Source organism: Hemitrygon akajei, chromosome 7, assembly GCF_048418815.1.
Source record: "Hemitrygon akajei chromosome 7, sHemAka1.3, whole genome shotgun sequence".
Classification (NCBI taxonomy): Eukaryota; Metazoa; Chordata; class Chondrichthyes; order Myliobatiformes; family Dasyatidae; genus Hemitrygon; species Hemitrygon akajei.
Window position 1 is genome coordinate 67,735,451 of NC_133130.1, and position 26,491 is coordinate 67,761,941.

Genomic DNA, 26,491 nt, shown 5'->3' on the forward strand with positions numbered 1-26,491 from the left:
TCATCGGCAATGACACAACTTTGCACTGGATACTGGCAGGAAACAGAGCAAGTTGATAGCAGTAAGGTGACAGTCAGGGACAAACGCATATGTACCAGATGTGAGCTTCAGTTAAAACAAGTTGGTACTGGATGTTCAAATGAAAATAAAACCTGCTGATGGTGGAAATCTTAAAAACAAAAACAGAAAATGCTGGAAACAATCACCATGTCAGGCAGCATATATGGAAAAAGAAAAAAAGTGTTAACATTTCACATTGAAAACTTTTCAACTGTTCTGTTATTTGATAGGGCTCCAAGACAAAAAAAACATCTGGAACTGTTATGTACGGAGCAAACTAGTGATGGGAGTAGGGAGTGAGCAACCTGGTCCTTCATGTGACTTGTGGACAAAATAGATTGGTAGTAGGTGTGAATCAGAAACAGAGCAGGAATAATCTGGAAGTGAATATAACTTGTTGATACATATTTGATATGTTGTGAGTTGTGGACATGCTGGTGACATGAGTTAACAACAGAGTGAACTTCACTGATAATGTGAGTCAGGGACAGTGCAAGACTGAATCGAGGCTGTTCAGGTATGTACTAGAGGTCAATTATGTGCAGTGAAAACACATAATTTATGTATATCAAGGAGGGTGTAAATATGTGTCAGGTGTGCATTAGGGAGAGTGTAAATACGAGATTCAAGATTGTTTAATGTCAGTTGCAATACACAAGTGTAAAGGAAAACAAAATAATTGTTACTCCAGATCCAACGTAGCACAAAAAAACAGTAAGAACAAGAACACAATAAATGTAAATACATAATATAGACAGATTGTACTATATGTCCATAAAGTGACATCAGGCACAGGAGTGTCTGTACATAAGGTAGCTAACAGAAAATGATGAAGTAGTGGTGGTGGGGGTGTGGAAGGGTGGATTAGTGGGCGAGGGTGTTAATCAGCCTTACTGCTCAGGGAAAGTAACTGTTTTTGAGTCTGGTGGTCCTAGCATGGATGCTATGTAACCTCCTCCCTGACAGCAGTGGGGCAAACAGTTCATGAGCGGGGGGGTGGAATCTTTCATGATGTTACTGGCCCTTTTCCAGCACCTTTCTGTATATATGTCCTTAATGGTGGGTAGGCTGGTGTTGATGTGTTGGGCAGTTCTTCTTATCCATTGTAGAGCCTTCAAGTTCGCTGCAGTGCAGTTTCCATGCCAAGCAGTGATGCAGCTCTCTACTGCGCATCTGTAGAATGATGTGAGTATAGATGTGCACAGTGAAATATGTGAATTAGGGAGAGTGTAAATATGTGTTGGGTGTGAATGAGAGAGTGTGTAAATACGTAACAGGTGTGAATTAGGAAGAGTGTAAATATGTGTTGGGTGTGAATGAGAGAGTGTGTAAATATGCAACAGATGTGAATTAGGGAATGTGTAAATATGTACTGCACTTGCATCAGAGGCAGTACAAGTACATTCTGCTTGTGAATTAGAGAGAGTGTAAACATGAACTGAACGTAAGTTGGAGATAGTGCAAAAACATACTTGAGGTGAATCAATGACAACAACTCTATAAGGATGTGTGTACAGGACACAGTAAACAGGTACTGGAAGAGAATTTATGAAATGGTATTTCCACGGTGTGTGTAAGTGCAAAAGGCTGCTAAGTATATCCATTAATTCACTCGTGCTCTTATTTAACTCCATTATAAATTAAGGGGGCATTTAATCTTAAAGAAATTAAAATCAATACATAAAATGCAGACTACAAACTTAACAGTTTTTTTCCAAAGATAAAAATAAATACATAAATTCTGGTGTCACATTAAGGAGAACAAACAAATAAATTTTGCCTATTCAAAGTCAAGGTTAAAAGCAATAATAGGGATGTCTCCTTCTGGAGTTACTCCATTAAGAGCCATTAGATTGGGGACCAGTTAAGTGACACTCAAAATAATGAGAGAGAAGAAAGAAGATCAGCATGTCACAACCACGATTCTGCTGTGCAGCAGATTCGGTAATAGCACTCGTGAATATGTACGTGACAGCTAATTATAATTTAATTGTGATAGTATTTAATTCCATTCACTCTGTCATAGATTTTGTCGAGATTTGAACCCAGGACAGGATACAGAAACACTTTGCTTCCTGCATTCCACCTTGCCTGAGAAATTGGACTCTTGAGTCAACTGAATCTGAAGACAAGCGATAGTCATTTAATTCTTAGTTGGTCTTTTCAGCCACAGTGTAGGCTTTGTTTCCATTTGAGTGTTTTAGTCAACGGCCCTGTTTGGCCTAGCGTTTCCTTTCCCTTTAATACTGTTTGCGTTAAAGTCTGTGATCTAGAGACCTGCTTCAGTGTCTCTCACTCCACCATGTCCGAACCACAGTGACAAATAAAGAATACAGCAACAACACAGAGATGTGGAAAGGTCTTTCACAGAATAACATTTGTTTGACGCAGGGAGTGAGTGAAGTAGGGGAAAGGAATAGAAAGGATAAATATTCCAGAAGGAAATTTTTTTAAAATATTACGATATTGAATCATGGGATAAGAAGAATAGTTTGGAATACAATACAGGCTGCACAAAACTCTGGGAATAGTAAAGACTTAAGTAAACAATCAAATAATACGGGATCCAAATAAAGCTCGAGTGAAAAAAATGATAAACTTAGAGCAGATTCCATTGCCTGTATAATAATACACAGGACAATGAGCAAGTACGTGTGGTAGAATAACAAGCTTGAGAAATATTACAGTCCGGTTTATGACCAGACAAAAGGGATTTGCACTCATATTCACATTCGGTAAAAATAACTCTCAACCGGGGTTTGTGGATACATATCAGTGGCTCCATTTCACTGTTACTGCTAGCAAATTCGAGATTTGTGCTTGTGTATAACCATGGAATTCTTCAAAATGTTAGCAGGTGTTTACTTGTGTTTTCACAAAAAACCTCCAGATTTTAGATACAAGGTTGCAGCAAACTGTAATCAGTTATGATATGGAATCCACATGAAACCAGCAGTCCAGGTAAGATCTACTTCATTGAGTTCTTCACCATTCTTTTCAATGAAGAAAATTAACCACAATGCATGAAGATACTACCAGACATTTTCAATCGATCAAGAGCGTTTTAAATGTTTTAGTTTCTTGATTTTTAGGTTCTTTTTCAATTTTTAATAGTTTCATTAATTTGCAATCATTTTAGAATGGTCTTCAATATTTCCCGACGCTGAATATAGTTTTCAAAGTCACATGACCACTTTGTAAACTGGTTTAGCAAAGTACTGTTTTGGTGCTCCTCACAATAATAAGATCAGTATGTGGTATCAGTGTGTAGGTAATCAGTATGTGATAAGATCACAGCTGAGCAATATGAACCCTTGAACTCCCTATGCACTCAAACAATGAGGTTGATTATTGACCTCAGTTTCGCTTTCCCTGTGCTCTGTGGACTGGTTAGGGAGTCAAACACCTGTCAATCTCATCCATAAATGTATTGAGAGATTGAGCATTCAGAACCCTCAGTGTAAGGAATTCCACAGATTCACAACAACTAATTATTAAACTCTAATGAGACAATGTCGCTGGTTCTAGACACTATTTGCATTTATTCTCTCAAACCTCCTCATAATAATATGTGCTTAAGCAGAACAGAGAACACAGCCCTTTGCTCCACTACGTTCTGCCAACCTTTTAAACTACTCTAAGATCAATCTAACCCTTCCTCCCACATAGCCCTACATTTCTCTTTCATCCATGTGCCTATCTAATAGTCTCTTAAATGTCCCTAATGTGTCTGCCTCTACGACCACCCTGGCAGTGTGTTCTATGAACCTACCACTGACATACCCCTATACTTCCCTCAAATCACCTTAAAATTATGCCCTCCCATATTAGCTATTGCTGTCCTGGAAAAGGGGTGTTGGCTGTCCACTCTATCAATGCCTGTTATCATCTTATACACTTCTACTAAGTCACCATCCTCCACTGCTCCAAAGAGAAAAGCCTCAGTTTTTCCTCATAAGACACATTTTCCAATGCAGGCAGCATCCTGGTAAATCTCCTCTGCACCCTCTCCAACGTTTCCACATCCTTCCTAAGGCTAGAACTAAACACAATACTCCAAGTGAAGTCTAACCAGAGATTTATAAAGCTGCAACATTATCTCACAGCTCTTGAACTCAATCCCCCAACTAATGAAGGCCACTACATCTTTTTAAGCATCAATGGATGTGAACCCAAGACCCCTCGGCTCGACCACACTGCTAAGAACCCTGCCATTAAGTAAGCTTGTACTCTGCCTTCAAGTTTAACCTTCTGCAGTTTCAGCTCACACTTTTCCAGATTGAATTCCATCTACTACTTCTCCACCCAGCTCTGCATTCTTTCAATGTTCCACAGTAACCGACACCAATCTTCTACACTATCCACACCACCACCAACCTTCGTGAAATCTGCAAACTTACACACCCACTGTGAGTAATTAATACTTCTGTAGTATTTGAGTAATATTGTAAATATATGTTTGATTAAGCACTCTGTTGTTTACATAATGCACTGTGGGTTATACATAAAAATACGTAAATGGCATTGGTAATCACGCCGCCACAAGATATGCACTTTGCTTAAAGTAAAAAAGAAATTAGGCCTGCATTCCTGGCTCTTTTGTTTTCCTTTCAATTACTCTTTATGTCTTTGAGTTACAAAACAAAAGAGTGGTGACAAGGAGGTTTTAAAAGAATCCGAGATGACTACCTACCAGTTGAAGTGCAGCAAGATGATCGAGTTAAAAACAAAAGCAGCACAGTACATATCTCTTTGGAAGGGGGAGAGAGAAATGGCTAAGTTAAAAGGGTGGCAGAAAACGGATGAATTCGTGGGTTGGTTACAGATAGTACTGTAATCATAATTTTTTTAAATTGCAGAAATGCCTGGCTACATCAGAAAGATTGACTTGTTCAATTGTACAACAAATAACTGGTTCATATATACTGAGCTTACTTAACAATATGGGAAGCAAATAAAATAACCAATGAGAAGTGAGTGCCAGTTTTACTGCGTGCATTGGGTTTAATGGCATACAGTTTACTTAGACATTTAACTGCTCCAACCAAACCAGCTGAGATAAGCTTCGATAATATTGTGAAACTAATGCAGGAACATTTAGAACTGAAACCATTGTTGATTGCATAATCCTAACTCTAATGAATAAGTGAAGTCAAAAGGAAGGTGAGTCCATTTCAGCATACATGGCTGAATTGAAGAAGTTGTCTGAGCATCGTCAGTTCAGTGATGGGCTTAATGAGGCACTGAGAGGTTGTTTAGATTGTGGAATCTAACAAGAAAGCAGACAAAAATAGCTCTGGACTGAAACACAACTAACATTTTAAAGAGCAGTTGAAATAGCTGTATCAATGAAAACAGCAGACAGAGACATAATTGAGTTACGGTTAAAAGGATGCCCCACTACCCTGAGGCTGTGCACTCTTATCCTAGACTCCCCTGCCATGGAAAACATCCATTTCACATCTACTCTGTCCAGGCCTTTCAACATTCAAAAGTTTTAATGAGATCATCCTCATCCTTCTACATTCCAGTGAGTGCAAGTCCAAAGCCATCCAACATTCCTCATGTAATAATCCTTTCAATCCTGGAATCATTCTTGTCAACCTCCCTTGAATTCTCTCCAAAGCCAGCACATCTTTTTTTTTAGGTAAGGAACCCAAAACTGTTCACAGTACTCAAGGTGAGGCCTCACCAGTGCCTTATAAAGCCTCAGCATCACATCCCTGCTGTTATATTCTAGACCTTTTGAAATGAATGCTAACATTGCATATGCCTTCCTCACTCTCGACTCAACCTGCAAGTTAACCTTTAGGATGTCGTGCACAAGCCCAAGTCCCTTTGCATCTCAGGTTTTTGGATTTTCTCCCTGTTTAGAAAATAGTCTGCACATTTATTTATTCTACCAAAGTGCATGACCATGCATTTTCCACCTTTGTATTTCATTTGCCAGTTTCTTGACCATTCTCTTAATCGGTCTAAGTCCTTCTGCAGCCTACCTGTTTCCTCAACGCTACCTGTCCCTCTACCAACCTTTGTATCATCTACAAACTTGGCAACAAAGCCACCTACTTAATCATCTAAATCATTGATATATAGCATATCATTGCAAACATTTCTAGAGGGAAACACTTCAGCAAAGTGGACTTCGCCGAGACCTACCTACAGATGGAGATGGAAGAAGAGTTCAAAGTGTTCCTCACCATAAATACTCACAAAAGGCTTTATCACTATAATAGCTTATTTTTGGAGTAACATCTCTGGCATAAAGGACTGAGTGTTGCAAGGCTGCCCAGGCACTCAGTGTTACCTAAATGACATCTTTGTTACCAATATGGATAACAAGGAACATCTCCAAAATCTCAAGACAGTGCTAAAAAGATTAGAAGATTATGAGCTCAGAGCACAATGCACCAAGTGTACATTCTTTTAACTAAGCATCATGTACCGTCGTCACACCATTGATGCACAAGATTTACACAAATGTGCTGAGAAAATTCAAGCAGTGATGGGTCCCTCAAGGCCAAAGGTTGTGAAACATTTGAGGTCCTTTTAAGGACTTATCAATTACTATGACAAGTTCCTGCCAAACCTGGCTACTGTGTTACACCTCTTGAAATCATTACTGCAGAGAGGGAAGGAATGGCAATGAACAAAGCAGTGTGAGGTAGCTTTCAAAAAGTTAAAGAAAATAGTGATATCAGACACCATGCCACATTGTGATCCACATCATCCAGTGAAGCTTGCCTGAGGCTCCTCACCTTATGGTGTAGGTGCAGTCATGTCACGTGTTACGAGTGATGAAAGTGAGCATCACGTTCACTTCCCACTCTAGAGAAAAGTTACAGTACATACAAATTGACAGAACAGCCTCGAGTCTGATTTGGGGATGTTTCAATCAATATTTGTATGGGAGAGAACTTACCCTTGTTTCTGATTATCAACCCCTAGTGTCCATTTTCAATCCACAGAAGGGTGCTCCATTAACAGCAGCAGCATCAATGCAGAGATGTGCCTTGTTTCTTGGAGGACACAATTAAAATATTGAAATCAAGAGGACAACTAATCATGGATTGTCCTGTTTACCCTTGAAAAAGGGAATACTGGAAAAATTTACTTTAAAGGACACTCCTCTTGACATATTCTCCCTAACAGCAATAGGAAGTCTCTATAATGGCAGAGATGATCCAAAGGGAAATCAGAGAAGAACCCACACTGATTCAGTTTATACAGCCACCAAAAATGTCTGGAATGTGCAGCAGAATCTCGTTCCCCCAGTTTTACCAGAACTGGGGTAAATTTGCCCTTGATGTAGGTTGCCTTATGTGAGGATTGAGAGTTATTGTACCATCTAAGCTGAGAACTTACTTAATTGTTGAAAAAGTTGCATGCTGCTCTTCTCAGTGTGGTTAAAATGAAAGGTTTGGCTTGAAGCTCTGTCTAGTGACCTGGGATATACCAGCAGCTTGAACAGCTTGTCACACACTGCTCACGATCTTAGCATGTCCAGAAGATGCTTCTCTATCCCAGGGAATGGCCTGCATTTCTCTGTTACGGGATTCCTGTGGATCTTGCCAGATCATTCACGGGCATGTATTTCTTTTGTAGTAGTAGATGCAGCTACAAAGTGGCCAGAAATGTTCCCAGCAGCCTCCAATACATCTCGCACACTGTTGATGCGTTGAAAAGCCTCGTCTCAAGGACTGTTGTTCCAGAACACTGCGTCAGTAACAATGGACCACAGTTTGTTACACACTGCAAGCAATGTCACTACACCACAATGAATCAGAAGCTCGCCAATTTCCTCTTTACATATCGTGATGCAGCACACTCCACAATCAGCAAATCACCAGCTATGCCATTACTGGGTCATCCCTCGCGTTCACACTTGGATCTCCTCAAGCCCAATCTAAGTTAGAGTATGCAGGAGTATGTAAACAGATGAGGTAGATTGAAGGCTCCTCAAACAAGGAGGTTCAGTGTTTCACTCCTGGATAAGCAGTCCTGGCAAGGAACTACAGAGGTAATCAAAAGTAGGTACTTGGAAAGATTAAGTATAGAACTGAACTACTCTCCTACACAGCGGAGATTGCATCTGATATCATCTGAAGATAACATCGATCAATTGAGGAGAGCAGAGTCAATTGTTAGAGAAGAAAGGTGGCCAGAGCTGTCAGATGCACTTCCAGCAGTCCAAGAGTCAATTCCTACAATCACCACGTAGGAGGTCCCAGAACCTGAGATTGTTTCACAGCCACAAGTCTCACCTGCCAAGGACAATGATCCCTCTTGTCAGGAAAGATGTTATTTATCCCACAGAAGTAAGAAAGCCTCCATAGCAATTAAATCTTTAGGTCTGAATGGGACAATTTAATACTTACTGTGCTGTGGATGTCTGTGTAGTAGTTGTAATATATAGTATACTGTGCAAGGTATATAGTTGAGACGTATTCTATATTGAGTTGAAGTTAAGCAGGGAGGAGAGTTGTGTATTTAATATTTCAGTAGTATTTAAGTAATATTGTAAATATATTGATTATTCATTGTTTGTTGTTTGCATAATGCATTGAGAGTTCTATGGAAAAATACGTAAATGGCATACATCATTCCCTGCTCTCTTGTTTTCCTTTCAATTCGTTTTTATGTTTTGGAGTTATTAAACATAACACCCACCCTTCCACTTCCTCTTCCAAGTCATTCATAAAAATTCCAAAGAGCAGGGTTCCCAGAAAAATTCCTTCAGAACACCCTAGTCCAGGCAAAATATGTTCTATCTACTACCACTCTCTGCCTTGTGTGGACAAGCCAATTCCAAATCCACACAGCCACGTTTCTCTGAATCCCATGCCTTCTGATTTTCTGAATGACCCTACCACAGGGAATCTTGTTGAACAATTTGCTAAAATCCATATATACTACATCCACCGCTCTACCTTCATCAATTTGTTTTGTCACTTCCTCAAAAAAGTCATTGAACTCATGAGGCACAATTGACCCTTCACAAAGTCATGCTAACTATCTGTAATCAGACTATGGTTCTCCAAGTGTTCATAAATCCTGTCACTAAGAATGATCTCCAACACTTTTCCCACTACTGATGACGTAAAACTCCCAGGCCTGGAATCTCCAGGATTATCCCTATTACTTTCTTGAACAAAAAAAGAACATTTGCCATCCTCCTGTGTACTACTCCTATGGCCAATGAAGATACAAAGTGCAACAGATTGTTGCCTCACTTCCCGTAGTAACCTGGGGTATATTCCGTCTGGTCCGGGAGATTTATCTATCCTACTCTTTTTCAGTTGTGTTTAAAGATAGCCTAAAAAATATCTCACATTTTGAGGGTAGGACAGTAACTTTCAATCAAATATCCAGGAGAAATAACATGCAACTTATGAACAGTTTGATAATGATCACCTCAGCTTTAACTAGTGCTAATAATAGAAAGACATTGTGAAGGGATTTGGGTTAGATTACTGACTGGTCAAATTCTTAATCTTAGCCTTGTTCTGTAAAGAATGCTCCTTGGAGGGTAGGAACTGCTTTGCAAGGGAGAAAAAAATCAGAAGGCAAATTTTACCTAGCCTCCCACCAGGTAATTGACAAATAATGTTCATGCAATTTCATGGGATCAGTTCACACTTCCTCTCCTGTTAAGCATAAGAATGCTTATTTTAGAACGGCAAACTTACACAGGCAGGAATCTACAAGAAAGGAAAAACTGTCTGCCTTTTGTTTTTGTAAAGAGACACACCACTAAAGACAAATACAAATATTATTTCCAATGGGGAAAAATGCAAAACATCCTAAATTTGATTTTTTTTCAGGTCTCACATAATGCTTAATCAAACAATTTAAGCAAAGTTTCTAAAAACCTTACATTTTCTTTAATTTTAACAGTTCCATTCATGTCCTATTCAACCATTCCTTTTTCAGTTTTATTCCATATTCCTCTAAGCATTGATTGCAATTACACATGGTAAACTGAAGGTTGTATGCATTAATAAGTGATCAATACAGCTTCAACAGTGAGCAATTGATTGCTTATGGTGCATCAGTCAATTGATGACTTCACCCTGAACATCCAGCTGTCACCATTTTCCCTCTGACTACATGAATCCATCTCCAAATCTCACATAATGAGATAAAGCATAATTGGCAATGTTCCCATTTAATCAGAAATGGTAAATATCATAAATGAAATGAAATGACTACAAAAAGCAGCCAGAAGGTCTTCAACTCTGTAGATGAAAGAAAGCCCTTGCCTCGTGAGACTTTGTTATCTTCTCTCATTAATCTACCATTCTAAGAAAGAACAAGAATTTTGGGGGCTTCTGCTAACTTATCATGAAACTCTGCAAACCGTCACCCAGTCACTATGAAAATGCTAGGGAAAGGCTCTTTCCCACTTCATTCCAAGGCTAAACTACAGATGTGCCAAGTCAAATAAGAAATTGAATAGAATAGTCCCAAGATCCTACAAAATATCAAGGCAACATTAAAAAGGGTGGGGAGCCATTATCATTAATCCACATAATCTTTTCCTTTCCTTATAGCAAGGAACTGAGCAACAAAACCCATGAGCAAATACCTATAGTCAAATTTTGCAAAGTAACTTGTAAAAGATATTTTAATGAAACAATATATGCCACAGTATCTGTAGAAGATAATTAGCTTTATTTGTTACATGTACATCATTAAGCCTGCCAGTGGTGTAGTGGCGTCTGCACCAGACTTTGAACTGAGTGACCCCAGATTCAATTCCCAGTTGCATGCTTTTCATCCGTGCTGGGTTGAGCATTGAGCTAGCAACTGAGCCCCATAAAAAGCAGACAAACTGCAAAAGAAATGGCAAGGTTGCCACAAATGGGAGGAAATTGAAACATTAAAATTTGGTGTAATTTGCCATTCGCATCAATGACCAACATGATCCAGGGCCGTGCTGGGGGCAGCCTGCAAGCGTCACCTTGCTTCTGGCATCATCATACTGTCCCATGTCCATAACTTATGAAGGAAACCAGAACACCCAGAGGAAACCAACAAAGTCACAGGGAGAACATACGAACTCCTTAGAGACAGCAACGGGAATAGAACCCTGTACAGGGCTGTTGTAAAGAGTTACACTAATTGCTACACTACTGCATTTCCCTGATTAGGGTCTTTGAAGTCATATGAACTCCTTAACCAATATGATTTATCCTTCAAAGCACCAGGATGATTTCACGACATTTGGCATGTACTTCATTACCCCTTACAGTGATTACAAACTGTTTTGAATGTTTGAACTCCAAAGGTTATCAAATATTTTGTAATTTATTATCCATTTGCATTGCTTGCTCACAGTATAATTCTGCTTCCATCTACCAAATCCACTTACTTTTCAGTTTCTCACTTTCAAGAACAGCCATGACCAACCTGTAGCACTTGGCTGATCCATGGACAGAGAAAAACAAAGACAGGCAAACTTAACCGGTGCAGAAAACTCCTGTGGTTAGTCAGTTCATGATAATAGCAACCTGTAAATATATTATTGTGGTACAATACCCCAAGCAGCTTCACAACTGTAGAGCCACACAGTATTTTCATGCTGATGAAATGAAGTGATGGCTACAAAAAAGTGAGAATTGCATGAGGAACTGCAGGTCTGAAATGGAGTTTAAGAATATACAGTGAATTGTAAAAGCAGAATTGTTTTCTCTGAGAGAAACCCCATTAGTTCCATCCACCCACCCCTTTCCTAACAGATCTTACAATTACTCCCCAACACCTATGCAATTCCCTTTTTAAAGGCCTCAATGTTTCTACCACTCTTATAAACAGTCTGTTATAGACTTTAACCAATGACTGCACAGAAAAAGTATTTTTATATCTCTCCCACATTCCTTCTGTATCTTTAACTTTTCACTTTCAATCTATGCCCCTATTCCTTGAAACATCCGTAAATGGAGACAGCTCCAATTTGTTCTATCTAATTCCATCATAATCGTGTGCACAAGGGATTCTGCAGATGCCAGTAATCTGGAACAACACACACAAAATGCTGGAGGAACTCAGCAGGGCAGGCAGCGTCTAAAGAGGGATGTTTCCGGCTGCTGCACTTCATCAGGACTGGAATGGAAGAGGGCAGAAGCCAGAAGAAAGGGATCAGGGGAGAGGTAGAGCAGGAGTTGGCAGGTGATAGGTGAGTCCAGGTGAGAGGGGAAAAGTAGATGAGTGAAAAACTAGGAGGTGGCAGATGGAAGAGGCAAAAGGCTGAAGAAGAAGAGATCTGATAGGAGAGGACTGCAGACAATTCTTTCTTCATCAGCCCTCTGCCACTTTCACCAAAGTCACGTCACTCCCTACTTTCCCCTTCCCCAAGCCACCTAACTTTCTCCTCTCACCTGGACTCACCTATTACCTGCCAGCTTGTGCTCCTCCGCATCCCCTACCCTGTTATTCTGACTTCTGCCCTCTTCCTTTCCAGACCCAATGAAAGGACTCAGCCCAAAATGTCAACTGTTTGTTTCCCTCCATTGACGCTGCCTGACCTGCTGAGTTTCTCCAGGATTTTATGTATGTTGCTCATGATCTTGTATATCTCCTATTAGCTCTGCTCTTTCCTAGGAAGATAATTTCTTTATTTTCAGGCTCCATATTCAACTGTATTCTGCAATGCTAGCTGAACCCAGATATTGCTCCAGTATGGGCACAGTAGTAGAGCAGGTGAAGGGCGGAGGGGTGGGGGCTATCAGCAGAGATAGAAGGCAGTGAGAGATAACATGATTAAAGCAAAGTTAAAGCACAGACAATGACCAATGAAAATGGAAAAAGCTTTAGTTGAGTTGTTCCTTGCTGACAACCACTCAGACACAAAGAATGGGAGGACGCTGGCACCGATGGGGTTAAATTCCAAAATCAGTAAGTGCTTTCGGGAGAGAAGAAAAATTGAAAGGGAATTTTTTTTTAAAAATCGGTCTTTGATGCAGCACATGAAACCTATACCGGTGACCTGCTTTTGCATTATTTTGATTTGCGTGCTTGTCAGATATCATATTTCACGCCATTGCCGGCAAATTCTTAAGAGGGGTGAAGATATTTCCTGTCCTCCACACAAAGGTTTTTGTTTAGATTTTAAGCATGAGCGAGCTGTTGTCATGCAGAGGAAGAGATAACACGAGAAGGGACGGCTGCTGGGGATTTGATTTCAAATCTACAAAGGACTCAAAGGGGATGAATTGGCCTGGCGTGGATGGTTCGTCTTTGTTAGAGTTTCGGTCGGAATAATCCCAATCTGGTCACTGTACATCCAACTCCGCAATCTCTGTCCATCTGCCACACAACGCTGACTGCCCCAAACTAAACGGAATCATTTGTGCGTCGGCCCCGCAACCACAATTGTGCAATGGCCCTTTCCAACCATCTCTTTGGTTTAAATCACCGGGCGAGCTAAACAGTCAGACTGAAAGTAATGTAAAAAAAATCTTGACAAAGCCCAATGTTATGTTCCTACTATTTGAAACGGCCTTTCAAATTCTAATAATTAGCTTTAAAAATAAAACACAACCCATAACCATAAGACGTTAATTAGGGGGTGACTTTGTGATTTTTGCTTTTAACACGTTTATCAACAACTCACTCAGTAATTCACTATCACCATCCCGAAGAATGAGTATAATGCGATGGTAGGTGCCTTTGAGAAACTATGCACAATGAAGGGTTGTACCTGGTCTATTAGCTGCGCAATTCTAACTTATTTGTTCAATAGTTTTGTAAATCCAGCTCATATTTAATGCAACGTTTTAATGAATCATATACATCTCTTATTTTGCTGGTCACCTTTCTCCGCATTGTCTTTGTTCATTCAAACAATCCAACACAACTTTATTACTGTCAGAAATCACTGATACAAATAGCACCATAGCATAAACATAACAGAGAGAGCCCTGGACACAAACCTCGTATTTGCTTAAGCTTGAACTCTTGCATCGAGATTTCTTGCGCAGGTATACGGAGAAGAAGCGCCGCACTGTGAATTTTTTCACGTTCATGTCCATTGCCCTCTCCCCAGTCACAAGTGGACAGAACTCAGCAAGCCCCCGGCGTGGACCGTCCGCACAGAATATCCTTCAGTCCTAAACAGACAGAACCTGCCTTCAACGCGCACCAATCCGTCCCTGAGAGGGGAAAGATGCTCCAACGGTGAATGCAGACGGCAGAGCATCACATCTCTCGAGTGCTACACGGCAGTGCTGAGCGGAACTGTTGTTGCTTGCTCTGCTACAGCTCAACTCAGTCGCTTCACTTGCCACTCCTTCCCTTTGCCTGTATTCCCGCGGCGGCCGATCAGTCCCTAAGGAAACGCCTCAAGGACAGCAGACACCAGCTGGTTGACACACTGAGCCCGACAGCTTGGTTATGTGCTATGGCTGCTCCTCTCTCCGCATTCCTTAACTTCTGGGACATGAAGAAAAGCGTCCCTCCCCATCCCGGGTTGCTCCAGAACCTCGCCCAGCCTCGGCGATGGCCAAGTTGGCACTGCTTAACGACAGGAAGGCTAGCGGAAAGTGAGAGCGTGTCATCATCTGCACAGCGCTGACTGGAAACAAATGCGAGGGCTGCAAGCGGCCCTTACGTTACTGCTGCATGTTGGTGAGAGTTACACCCTTGCTGGCACCTAATCACGTTTCACTTTGTGACTGCGAATCGAACAATCTCCAGTACACAACAATAGACTATTTGAACTCATACAAAACAGATGCAGTATTCAATTATACATCAAAAGAGTCAGGTAATTGGGACCCAGCCAACCTCCGAACAAAATGTTCGATGCTGTGACAAAAAACCAGAAGAATTAAATGCTGACGTTAAAGTTTCTTTTTCCACTGTTTGTAATCGTGTGATAATTTCAAGGTACAGAATTATCACTTTGCCACCTTCAGTGCCGATTGTCCTGTTATTGGACTTACAGAGTTTTTTGAAGAAGTTACCAGAATAGTTGATGAAGGCAAGGCAGTGGATATTGTCTACATAGATTTCAGCAAGGCCTTTGACAAAGTCCCCAATGGAAGGTTGGTTAAGAAGGTTCATTCACTTGGTATTCAAGATGAGGTGATAAATTGGATTAGACATTGGCATTGTGGGTGAAGCCAAAGAGTGGTAGTAGGTGGGTGCCTCTTTGACTGGAGACTTGTGACGATTGGTGTGCCACAGGGATCAGTGCTGGGTCTGCTGTTATTTGTCATCTATATCAATGATCTGGATGATAATGTGGTTAACTGGATCAGCAAATATGCAGATGGCAGCAAGATTGGGGGTGTAGTGGACAGCGAGGAAGACTATCAGAGTTGCAGGAGATCTGGACCAGCTGGAAAAATGGGATGTGGAGTTTAATGCAGACAAGTGTGAGCTGTTGCACTTTGGGAGGACCAGCCAGGGTAGGTCGTGCACAGTGAACGGTAGGGCACTGAGCAGTGCGGTGGGACAAAGGGATCTGGGAATACAGGTCCAAAACTAATTGAGAGTGGCACCACAGGCAGATAAGAAAGCTTTTGCTACATTGGTCTTCATAAATCAAAGTATTGAGTACAGGATGGGATGTTATGTTGAAATTGTATAACATGTTGGTGAGGCCTAATTTGGAGTACTGTGTGCAGTTTTGGTCACCTATCTACAAGAAAGATGTAAATAAAGTTGAAAGACTACAGAAAAAAATTTACAAGGACTAGCCAGGACTGGAGGACCTGCGTTATACAGAAAGATTAAATAGGTTAGGACCTTATTCCTTGGAATGTCAAAGACTGAGGAGAAAGTTGACAGAGGTATTCAAAATTATGAAGGGTATGTATAGGGTAAATGCAAGCAGGCATTTTCCAGTGAGTTTGGGTGAGACTACAACTAGGGGACATAGGTTAAGGGTGAAAGATGAAAAGTTTAAAGGGAACATGAAGGGAAACTTCTTCACTCAGAGGACCATGAGAGTGTGGAACGAGCTGCCAATGCATGCAAGCTCAATTTCAATGTTTAAGAAAAGGTTGGATAGGTACATGGGTGGTTGAGGTATGGAGGGCTATGGTCCTGGTGCAGGTTGTGGGAGTAGGCAGATTAAATGGGTCGGCATGGACTAAATGGGCCAAATGGCCTGTTTCTGTGCTGAACTTTTCTATGACTAAATGGATAAGTTAGGGAGTGAACATGAATTTTAATTAACATTTTCTACCTTTTTCAGTTCTGTTTTGAACTCCCAAGTGCAGCAGGGTAGCAGGCTTTGGTGCTCCTGTGTTATAGCAGGGCATGCATCTGTTTTCCTGATACATTCAGTTAACTGCAGCCACTGGGAATGGTTAGTTAGGGAGTGGAGTAAGAGAAGAGCTAGCATTAATAAAAAGAACCTATCTACTTATTGTTTTGACTTCCTCTACAGAATCAGAGCACATTTTTAACAAGGGAGTCTTCCTTAAGAAGTGAGAGAGGTATAAGACAGAAAATTACAGGCCAATTAACCTGACTTCAGTGATTGGTAAAATGTTAGTCCATTAGTTGTTGTGACTGGTGTAGCTTAAGAAATAGGGCAGTCAGCTTATGTAGAGCAAAATACCACTGGTAGCTAACAAAGATAATTTGTTGTGGTGAAGTTGACTGAGGGATGAATATCCAGCACCAGGGAGAATACCTTAGCCCTAAAAAATAGTTCCACTGTGTCAGGAGTTGTAGAGGAGGCTTGACCCAAAAGTAGAGCAACAGAGACAATATACTGTAGCAGTGAGCAATAACCTTAATAATAAACTACAAAATAATAAGCCATGGGGGGCCATGAGAAAAGAGAGAACTGGTATTAAACACCACAGGCAACTAGGTAACTGAAGACTAGAGCAACTGGTTGAGGCCAATTCGTTTGATGAGTGAACAAGGACTGTGAATGAGAGATGGGTTTAAATAGGCTGCAGACAGGGAGGTGCCTGCCTGTGCAGGCCTGACAGGACACCCCTCCTATAGTCGGCACCCAATGATCCAGGGCAATCCGGATGAGTCCAGTGGAAGTCCTCAATGAGTGACGGATCCAAAGTGAATATGGCACTCAAGACCTCTCCTCCATGCAATACCTTTCCCAAATGACCCGCCAACAATGGCGCAAGTCCATCAACCCGCGAACCATATACACTGGACCACCTTCCACCATCTTAGATCCACAAGGTGCAGGCTCAGGTAGGTTGAGTGGTCCATGGACAACAAGCTTGAGGCAGGGCACATGGAAGATAGATGTGACCCTGAGGGACACTGGCAGCCAGAGACAGCAAGTGACTGGATTGATGTGATGGGTAATCTTGAAGGGATAATGAACCAAGGTGAGAGCTCATGGAAGCCGGTGAGCAGAGGCAGATCTCGGGTGGACAGTAAAACATGGTCCCTAGGTTGGAGTAGTCTGAATGGGCACTGCTGGCTTAGTGACAGAAGGCATGGTTGGCAGCTAGAATAACCCTCTGTGCCCTTTTCTAAGCACACCAGCAGCGGCAAATCAGGGCCTTTCCAGACAGTAGCCATGAAGTACTTCAAAGGGTGACATACCTGTGGCAGAGGAGGTGTGTAAATTGTGGGAAAGCTCAGCCCGGAGCAGACAATTCTTCCATGTGGAAGGTTTAAAGGCAATGAAGCATTGCAGAAACCTCTCCACTTGCTGATTGGCTCCTTCTGGTCTGTGGATGATAGCCAGAGGACAAACTCAACTGAGGTGCAGAGGAGGGAACAAAAGGCTCACTAGGAGTGGGAGAAAAATTGTCAGCCCTGATCTAGCACAGCTCCTGAGGAAAACCATGGAGGCAACCTACATGTTGGAGAACCAGGTACGCTATCCCAGTGGCTGACTGGAGTTTGGGAAGGGCAATCAATTGGGCCGCCTTGGAGAACCAGTCCATCATTGCCTTGATCACCATGAAGCTATCGTAAGGTGGCAAACCCATGACAAAATCCATGGTGATGAAGGGCCATAGGCGTTGAGGGACTGGTAGGGGCCACAGTAGCCCAGAGGGCACTGGTTGGAGGAATTGGACTGGGCATATTAAGAACAGGTGGCAATGAACTGACACACGTGTTCAATCATGGTGGACCACCAGAATCAATGGATTCAAAATCTAGATTCCGACAAGCACCTGGATGGTTGGATACAAATGAGGAGTGGGCCCACTGGAGTGCCTCAGAGCGCAAGGCTGCTGGCACGTACATCCAGTGGTTGGGTGTGTTGGCCAGAGCAGGCTCCTGCTGTAGGGCCAGGCAGATCTGATCCTCAAGGTCCCAGATGATCGGAGCAAGGATCTGCAAGGATGCAATGATAAGCTACTTGAGCTGGTTCAAACTGCCATGACAGGGCATCTGCCTTAGTGTTCCTGGATCCAGGTCAGTAGGAGATGGTGAAGTTGAATTGTACAAAGAAGGGGCCAGACAGCCTGACCTGGGTTGAGTTAGCGGGTCTATTCTATGCATATGAGGCTCTGGTTGTCAGTGCTCAGTGTTTCCCATTAGCCAACGCCTCCATTCCAACAATGCCCAGTTAATACCGAGTAGCTCACTGTCTCCTACTCCATAACAGCACTCTGTAGAGTTAAACTTGTGCACTAAGTCCTTGCTGGAAGAGGATGGCCCCGGCGCCCACGTTAGATGCATCCGCCTCTACCACAAAAGGTCCAGGGAAGTTCAGATTGTGGAGAATGGGACTGGTGGTGAAACATCTCTTGAGCTTCTCAAAAGCATGGACCTCAGCAGCCAACCAGATCATCCCTGGTGTAGGAGACTTGGTGAGAGAGGTGAGAGGAGCAGCGATTTGGCTGTTGTTTCTGACAAAACAATGGCAGAAGTTGCAGAAGCCCAAGAAGTGTTGCAGCTGTTTGTGGGAGTGGGGTTGGGGCCATTCAATGGAGGAGCTCACGTTCTCTGGGTCCATGATTATGCCTTGCAGCAAAGGGACATAACCCAGGAAGGAAATGACTAGGGTGTGGAACTGGCATTCTACTAACTTGCAGTACAGTTGTTTTTCAAGCAGACGCTGAAGGACTGAACAGACATGATTGGGGTTCCTTAGAGAAGCTGAGGATGTAACCAAGGTAGAAGAACACATACCAGTGTAGCATGTCTCAGAGAATCTTGTTAATGAAGGCTTGGAAAATGGCTGAACTGTCAGAAAGTCTGAAGGGCATCACCAAATATTCATAGCAGCCAGATGGTACTATAAAAGCCATCTTCCACTCACCCCCCGGCAGACGTGCATCCGGTTGTACACACTCCGTGGATCCAGTTTGGTGAAGATCTGGGCCCAGTGTAATGTTTCAAATGTGCCATCCATCAAGGGGAGAGGGAAGCGGTTCTTAATGTTAACTTAGTTGAGTCCATAGTAGTCGATGCAGGAACGAAGACCCCCATTTTTATTTTTGACAAAGAGGAATCCTGAACTAGCTGAGGACTGGGATGGTTGAATGAAGCCATGCTGTAACTCTTTGGCGACATAGTCATTCATGGTTTGTGCCTCAAGAAGGGGAGAGAGGGAACAGGCTACCTCGGGAGGGGTGGTGCCCAAGAGGAAGTTTATTGTGCAGTTGTGTGGTCTGTGAGTCAGCAGGGTGCTGGCTTCCCTTTTATTCGAGATGATTGTTAGGTTGTGGTATTCCTGCAGCAGTTTGGTGAGGTTGAAGGTTTCCTCCGTCTCCACAGATTTGTGGGGTGAAGTCCAGAGGTTGCAGGCAAGTGGTTCGGCAGGTCAACACAGCAATGGACTAGATAACCAGGCAAAGTGAGGAACCACTTTGAGAGCCAGGGGTAAGCCAGGATGAGAGGCATGTTGGGTGAGTCAATCAGGAGGAATTGGATGGACTTGTGGTGCTCTCCAATGCTCGTGTGCACGCTCTGACCATCTCAACCCCAAGGGATGTCTGTTAATTGCCATGATGCAGAAGCACTGAGAGTTAGCCTAGGTAGGAAGTCCAAGCTGCACACAGAGTCTGGTCCAGAAAGTTACCTGCTGCAACGGAATCCACCAGATCTTCCTCTGCATGTTGAGCCGTCGGGAGTGTGGAGGAGGTCAGAGCGAGTGACTGATGGTATGGTGCTGGGGCGGGGGGGGGGGGGGTGGGGGGGGGGGAGGTTACCAGAAAGAAGGCCCCATCGTCTCTACCTGGTGATGGTATTTCCAGGATGCAAGGAGCATTTGATGCATAGGTGATCGGCTGCTTTGCAGTAGGTGCACAAGTTGTTTCTCCACAGATGCTCATGCTCTTGAGGTGTTAAGGGAGCTCTCACTAGCTGCCTGGGTTCTAAAGGCATTGCTAAGAAGGATAATGCAGCCTAAATGGTTCTGGGTATGGAAATGGTGGTTTGGTTGATGATCTGAATTGTCATTCCATAATACACTTGTCTACACAGAGGACCAGAGTGATTAGGCATTCGAGACTGGTGGGCAGCTGCTGGGTTGACAGCTTGTCCTTCAAACGTTCCAGGAGGCCATGATGATAATGGGCTAGCAGCACCTCTACATTCCAGCCGCATTCCACCAAGAAGGTCTTGAATTCCATGGTGGTCCAGCCTGAGCATCAGCCTTGACATAGGTGAAGTATCCACTTCCCACATGCTCAAAAAACCTGGCATATCTCGTAGCAAATTCTTCCTATTTATTTGAAATGGTGGTTTTATTGTTCCAATTATCTGTGGCCCAAGTCAGAGTTCACCCAGTCAAGACAGCGATGACAAATGCAACCTTGGCTCAGTCTGTAGAATACAGAGATGGCTGGAGTTCAAAATGTAAGATGAGCTGAGAGAGGAAGTTACTACATAGGGTTCGTGATCTGTCAAAGTGTTCAGGCACCAGAATCTGAGGCTCAGAGGGAGGAGATTGACTGGCGTGAGGTTCCTGTATCGAAATGGAGAGTTGGAAGAGAGTGGTGAGCAGAAGGTCAATGGTTTGCCTTCTGCTTCTAGATCACATGCTCATGTCAATAGACAAATTCTTTTAGGTGAGCCAAATCAGAGGTTCACCCATCCTGCCAGGAACTGTGAGAAGTCTTGATGCAAAAGCACAGCAGTGGAGAGTTTATAACAGTGAACAATAACTTTAATAATAAACTGCAAAGTAGTCAGCCAGGAGGGGCCATGAAACAAGAAAGAACAGGTTCTAAGCACCTTACCAAGGTATGTGGAGTTCAACCTTACCAGGACTCCTTGATATCACACTCAATTAAGCCCATCTTGATGTTATGTGTTGTCATTATCATCTTACCTTTAGGATTCAGCATTTCTGTCTCTGGTGGGACCAAGACTGTGAGATGGTGTGGACTGAGCGGTAAAAGCAAAGCCCAAATTGAGCATCAGTAAATAGGTAATTGGTGAATAAATAGTTCCTGATAGCATTGTCAACAGTCCCTTCCGTTACACCTCTGATGAATGAAAGCATGTTGATAGGACAGTAATTGAGTAAATTAGATTTATTTTATTGTCTGTGCACAAGGCACACATTTTGGTGATAAAATTAATGGAATAAAACAACATGACAGGATGGTGTGTGACTTGGAAGGAAACTTGAACATTCCCATGCCACTGCTGCTGTTGATATTTTAGCTAAAGGGGATCAAAAGTTTGCTTAAAGCAGCCTTGGCAAGTTGCTGCAGGGTAAGCTGTAAAAACTGCAGTACATACTGTGATCAAGTGTGCAGCTAGTGAGAGAGTGAACGTTTTAAATCATAAAATGGGTGTTGATTGCAAATATGAGGGAATATACTGATAAACTTCAATCTATTTCTCTCTTTCTTATTGTTAGGTGGAAGGTGCTTACCAATCTCTTCACTTAGCAAACTGGAATCAAAACTAACAGTGACCATATTTAACAATGAGTTTAGAATGAGGGACGTTATATTGCAGTTACTTAAATTGTTGGTGAGGACACATTTGGAGTACTGTGTACAGTTTTGATCCTGCTGTTTACTGTCAAACTGCAGAGGGTGTAGAAGAGATTTATGAGGATGCTGACTGGACTAAAGAGCCCGAGTTATATGAAGAGGCTAGCCACACTGGATTTTATTAACTGAAGCATAGGAGAATGAGGGTGACCTCGTAGAAGTTTATAAAATCATGAGGGATATAGATAAAGTGTAAGGTCATAGTCTTTTCCCCAGGGTTGGGGGGGTCAAAAATCAAAGGTCACAAATGCAGGAAGAGAGTGGTTTATAAGAAACCTAAGAGGTCACTTCTTTACGTTTAGGGTAGTGAGTACCTGGAATGAGCTGCCAGAGGAAGTGGTTGAGGCGAGTACAATGGCAACATTTAAGAGGCAATTGGATAGGTACATGGAGGGTTATGGGCCAAACGTGGGAAACTTGGACCAGCTTGGAGGATGTTGCAATTGGTGTGGACCAGCTGAACTAATGGGCTTGTTTCCATGCTGTGTTGGTCAATGACTCTATTGACCCCTATTATTTCTACATGATTTGGCAGATCTCCATTAAACTATAAACTTTTTTCTTTTAACTCAACAATTAAGAATTTTCTCCCCTGGAGATAAATTCTGTTTACAACTGGGGTGGGTCCACCAAAATGTAAAAAAAATTAAAGCAAAAATATTATTTCACAATTCATATACAAAGATGTCTACCAGCCAACTTTCAGTATCATGTAATGAAAATTTTTACTAAACTTGCTTTCTTGTTTTGAACAATGATAAACTTATGAGATGTCTTTCCAGCCTTCCATTCTGTTGACATTTTATGATTGTTTTTTATGGAAGTCTGATGAGCATTCTGGAGCTTTGGAAATGGAAATCCAAGCAGGTTGGTGGCCAACAAATTATTTATTATCTCAAATTGAAGTTTGTCGGAGGGAATTATTATGACAATAATGAGCAAAGCTCATTGACACTCTGAAAGAACAATCTAAATTATTAATAAAGTCTGAGGTGGTCATTGCTTTATAAGACTGCTAACTTCACCTCAGTAAAATTTGGTCCTTATGGGTCATCTTTAATAAATGCAATTTGAGAGCTTAATAAAGGGCATCAGTCACTGCAAATACCTTATCACTGAACACAAATATTCTGTAGAGACACAAACTGCTGTATCACTGAGTTTCTGAGTCAGACTTGTTGGAAAGGAGAGGAGAGAGAGATACCGCTTCTACCTCTTCCAACGATTCTGAGTGAGGCACAGAGAGATCGGTATTTACTGACAATTACCTTTATTGTTCAAACTAACAAATACGTGAATTTATACACTAAATACCTTGTGCGCACACCTGCTAAGTACCCCTGACTCTCCTGGATAGTCAAAGAATAGCAAAGGTATTACCCGGGTGGAGGAATTTATGCTGGCCAGGCGCTCCTTGTTCCTCGTGGTCCCGACTCACTCTCCACGTGCTTCACGCAGGGTTTTTCTCGCTTGTGTCTGCGATGGTTATTCTTCGAAGTTACCGCCCCCGGCGCACACAAAGCATCCACTTTTATATCCATTGCTTATCAATTCAAGTGTCGCATTCCCGTGTCTGGCCTTTAACACCTGGTCATTGGCTCTGGTCCAAGCAGCCTCCATCTATTGTCCTCTTCCCATCAAGGGACAGTTGCTGACTCATGGCTCTTTGTTCTCAGTCAGCAATGAGCTTGAATCACCTCAGGCATTCACAAGTCTGCATGTTATAGCCAACCAAAGAACACCTCACAAACAACTCCTTATTTGGAAATGCAGAAATGCAGTCCAGCAGATTACCTGAGGAGTCTTTGTGTCTTCTTTAAAACACTAATCAAGTCCAGCATGTCAAGCTCATAAAATGGAGAATCGAGTGTCTTCATAAAATGGCAGCCTCCATCCCCCCAAGCACATGGCAAGAACAAAGACTGTTTCCACTGTCCTTGATTCATTTGAATTCACTGATTTGAAGATTGTCATTCTTTCTGGCCAACAGACTTTACAACTATTCTCCTTTAGCTCAATGTTACCAGTCTTGCTTGTAATTGAAAATTAAAAAACAAATACCAGCAGGTACTTGAAATCTGAAATTAAAAACAGAAAACTCAAGAAACGTTCCAGTACACTTGCGAGCAGATCAGGCAGCAAATTTGTAAAGAAAAATGGAGATAAAGTTTCACGTTGGAAGCCCTTTGTCAGAGGTTGGTTCGTTGGTCTCACTCCAAAGACCCAAATGTATTATCTAGATTAGTATTTCAACTACACCCAGTCATGAGGACCTTTACTTGTAGTCTTGTGTAATCCAATATTACCAAATGTTGGTAAATCCTTTATTTGCATGAACTGTTAAAGTAGAAGGGAAGGGGGGAGAAGAAGTGATATGGTGATAGGGGATTCGTTCGTTAGAGGGACGGACAGGAGGTTGGGTAGGCAAGAACAAGATTTCCAAATGGTATGTTGCCTCCTGAGTGCCAGGGTCTGGGATATCTCAGATTGAGTCCTCAGCATTCTTAAGTGGGAGAGTGAACAGCCAGAAGCCGTCGTCCATGTAGGTACCAATGACATGGTTAGAATGAGTGATGACCTTCTGCAGAGGGCATTCATGGAGTTAAGTGTTAATTTAAAGGGCAGCGCCTCTGAACAGCATATGATTTTTGGACATTGGGCTCTCTTTCAGGGAAGGTGGGACCTGAACAGATGGGAAGGCTTGCACCTGAACTGGAGGGGGACTAATATCTTAGCAGAAAAGTTTATTAATGCTGTACGGTGGGGTTTAAATTTGAGTTGCAGGGGGATGGGAACCAGAGTGCCAGAACAGTTAGTGGAGAGGTTGTGGAGGCAGATGTTGGTAAGACCTCAGACAAAGTTAGGAATCAAAAGGTTGAGCATGGTGCGATTAGTGTCCTGAGCTGCCGATATTTCAATCAAGAAGTATCGTAGGAAAGGCGGATAGTACTGCAGAAAATGAGGTAGCTGGTTACAAATAGAAGCAACGTGTTGTGAGGAGAGGCTGTTGATAGGGCAAAATTGCAGTCAACCTGGATAAGTTGCATTGTAAAAGGCAGACAAAATCGAAAAGGGTGAATAAGGGACTGAAGGTATTGTATTTGAATATGTGCAGTATACGGAATTAAGTAGGTGGACTTGCATAGTTGCAGATTGGCAGATATGATTTTGTCGGCATCACTGAATCATGGCTGAAAGAAGATTATAGCTGGGAGCTTAATGTCCAAGGATGCACATTAGACAATAGACAGTAGGTGCAGGAGTAGACCATTAGGCCCTTTGAGCCAGCACCGCCATTCAATGTGATCCACAATCAGTTCCCCATTCCTGCCTTCTCCCCATATTCCTTGACTCTGCTGTCTTTAAGAGCTCTATCTAACTCTTTCTTGAAAGCATCCAGAGAATTGGCCTCCACTGCCTTCTGAGGCAGAGCATTCCACAGATCCACAACTCTTTGGGTGAAAAAGTTTTTCCTGAATTCCGTTCTAAATGGCCAACCCCTTATTCTTAAACTGTGGCCTCTGGTTCTGGACTCCCCCAACATCGAGAACATGTTTCCTGCCTCTAGCATGTCCAATCCCTTAATAATCTTATATGTTTCAATCAGATCCCCTCGTTAGTTAGGGGGTTGTATCAAAAGGATAGGCAGGAAGGCAGAGAGGCTGGCATGGCTCTGCTGGTCAAAAACTGAAATTAAATCATTAGACAGAGGTGACATAGGATTGGAAGGTGGAGAGAGTGAAGGAGCTGTAAGGGTAAAAAGACCTTGATGGGAGTTGTATACAGACCCCCAAACAGTAGTAAGCAGATAGAAAATGCATGGCAAAAGGGTAATGTTACAATAGTCATGGAGTCTCCAATATGCACATAGATTGGTTAAAATCAGGTTGGTGCTGGATTCCACATGGGGGGTTTTCTAGAGTGTCTACAAGATGGCTTTTCAGAGCAGCTCGTGGTTGGCCCACTAAAATCTGGATCTGGATCAGGTGTTGTGCAATGAACCAGAATTGATTTGAGACCTCAAGGTAAAAGAATCCTTAGGGGCAAGTGATCATAATACAATCAAATTCACTCTGAAATTTGAGAAGGAGGAGCTAAAATCAGATGTATGAGTTTTACAATGGATCAAAGGGAATTACAGAGGCATGAAAGAGGAGTTGGCCAGAATCGATTGGAAAACAACACTGACTGGGATGATGGCAAAACAGAAATGGCTGGAATTTCTGGAAGCAATTCAGAAGGCTCAGGATATATACATCCCGAAGAGGAAAAAGTGTTCTGAAGAAAAGATAACACAACCGTGGCTAACAAGAGAAGTCAAAGCCAACATAAAAGCCAAAGGAAAGGCATATGATGCAGCAAAAATTAGTGAGAAGTTAGAGAGTTGGAAAGCTTTGAAAAACCAACAGAAGGCAACTAAAAACTCAATATGAAGGTAAAGATGGAATATGAAATTAAGCTAGCCAAGAATATTAAAGAGGATACCTAAAGTTTCTTCAGATACATAAAGTGTGAAAGAGAGG

General features: G+C 42.3%; 1 protein-coding gene across 2 annotated transcripts in view; it reads right to left on the reverse strand.

Moving 5' to 3' along the window:
- The window catches only part of rps6ka2 (ribosomal protein S6 kinase, polypeptide 2), a 162,095-nt gene extending 147,229 nt beyond the window's left edge, over window positions 1-14,866 (reverse strand). For both annotated transcript variants that reach the window (XM_073051102.1, XM_073051101.1), the window contains exon 1: window positions 13,995-14,866. In XM_073051102.1, the coding sequence (XP_072907203.1) occupies window positions 13,995-14,093 (99 nt within the window). In that variant the 5' untranslated portion in view covers window positions 14,094-14,866. The remainder of the gene's footprint in view (window positions 1-13,994) is intronic.
- Between the last annotated feature and the right edge of the window lie 11,625 nt (window positions 14,867-26,491).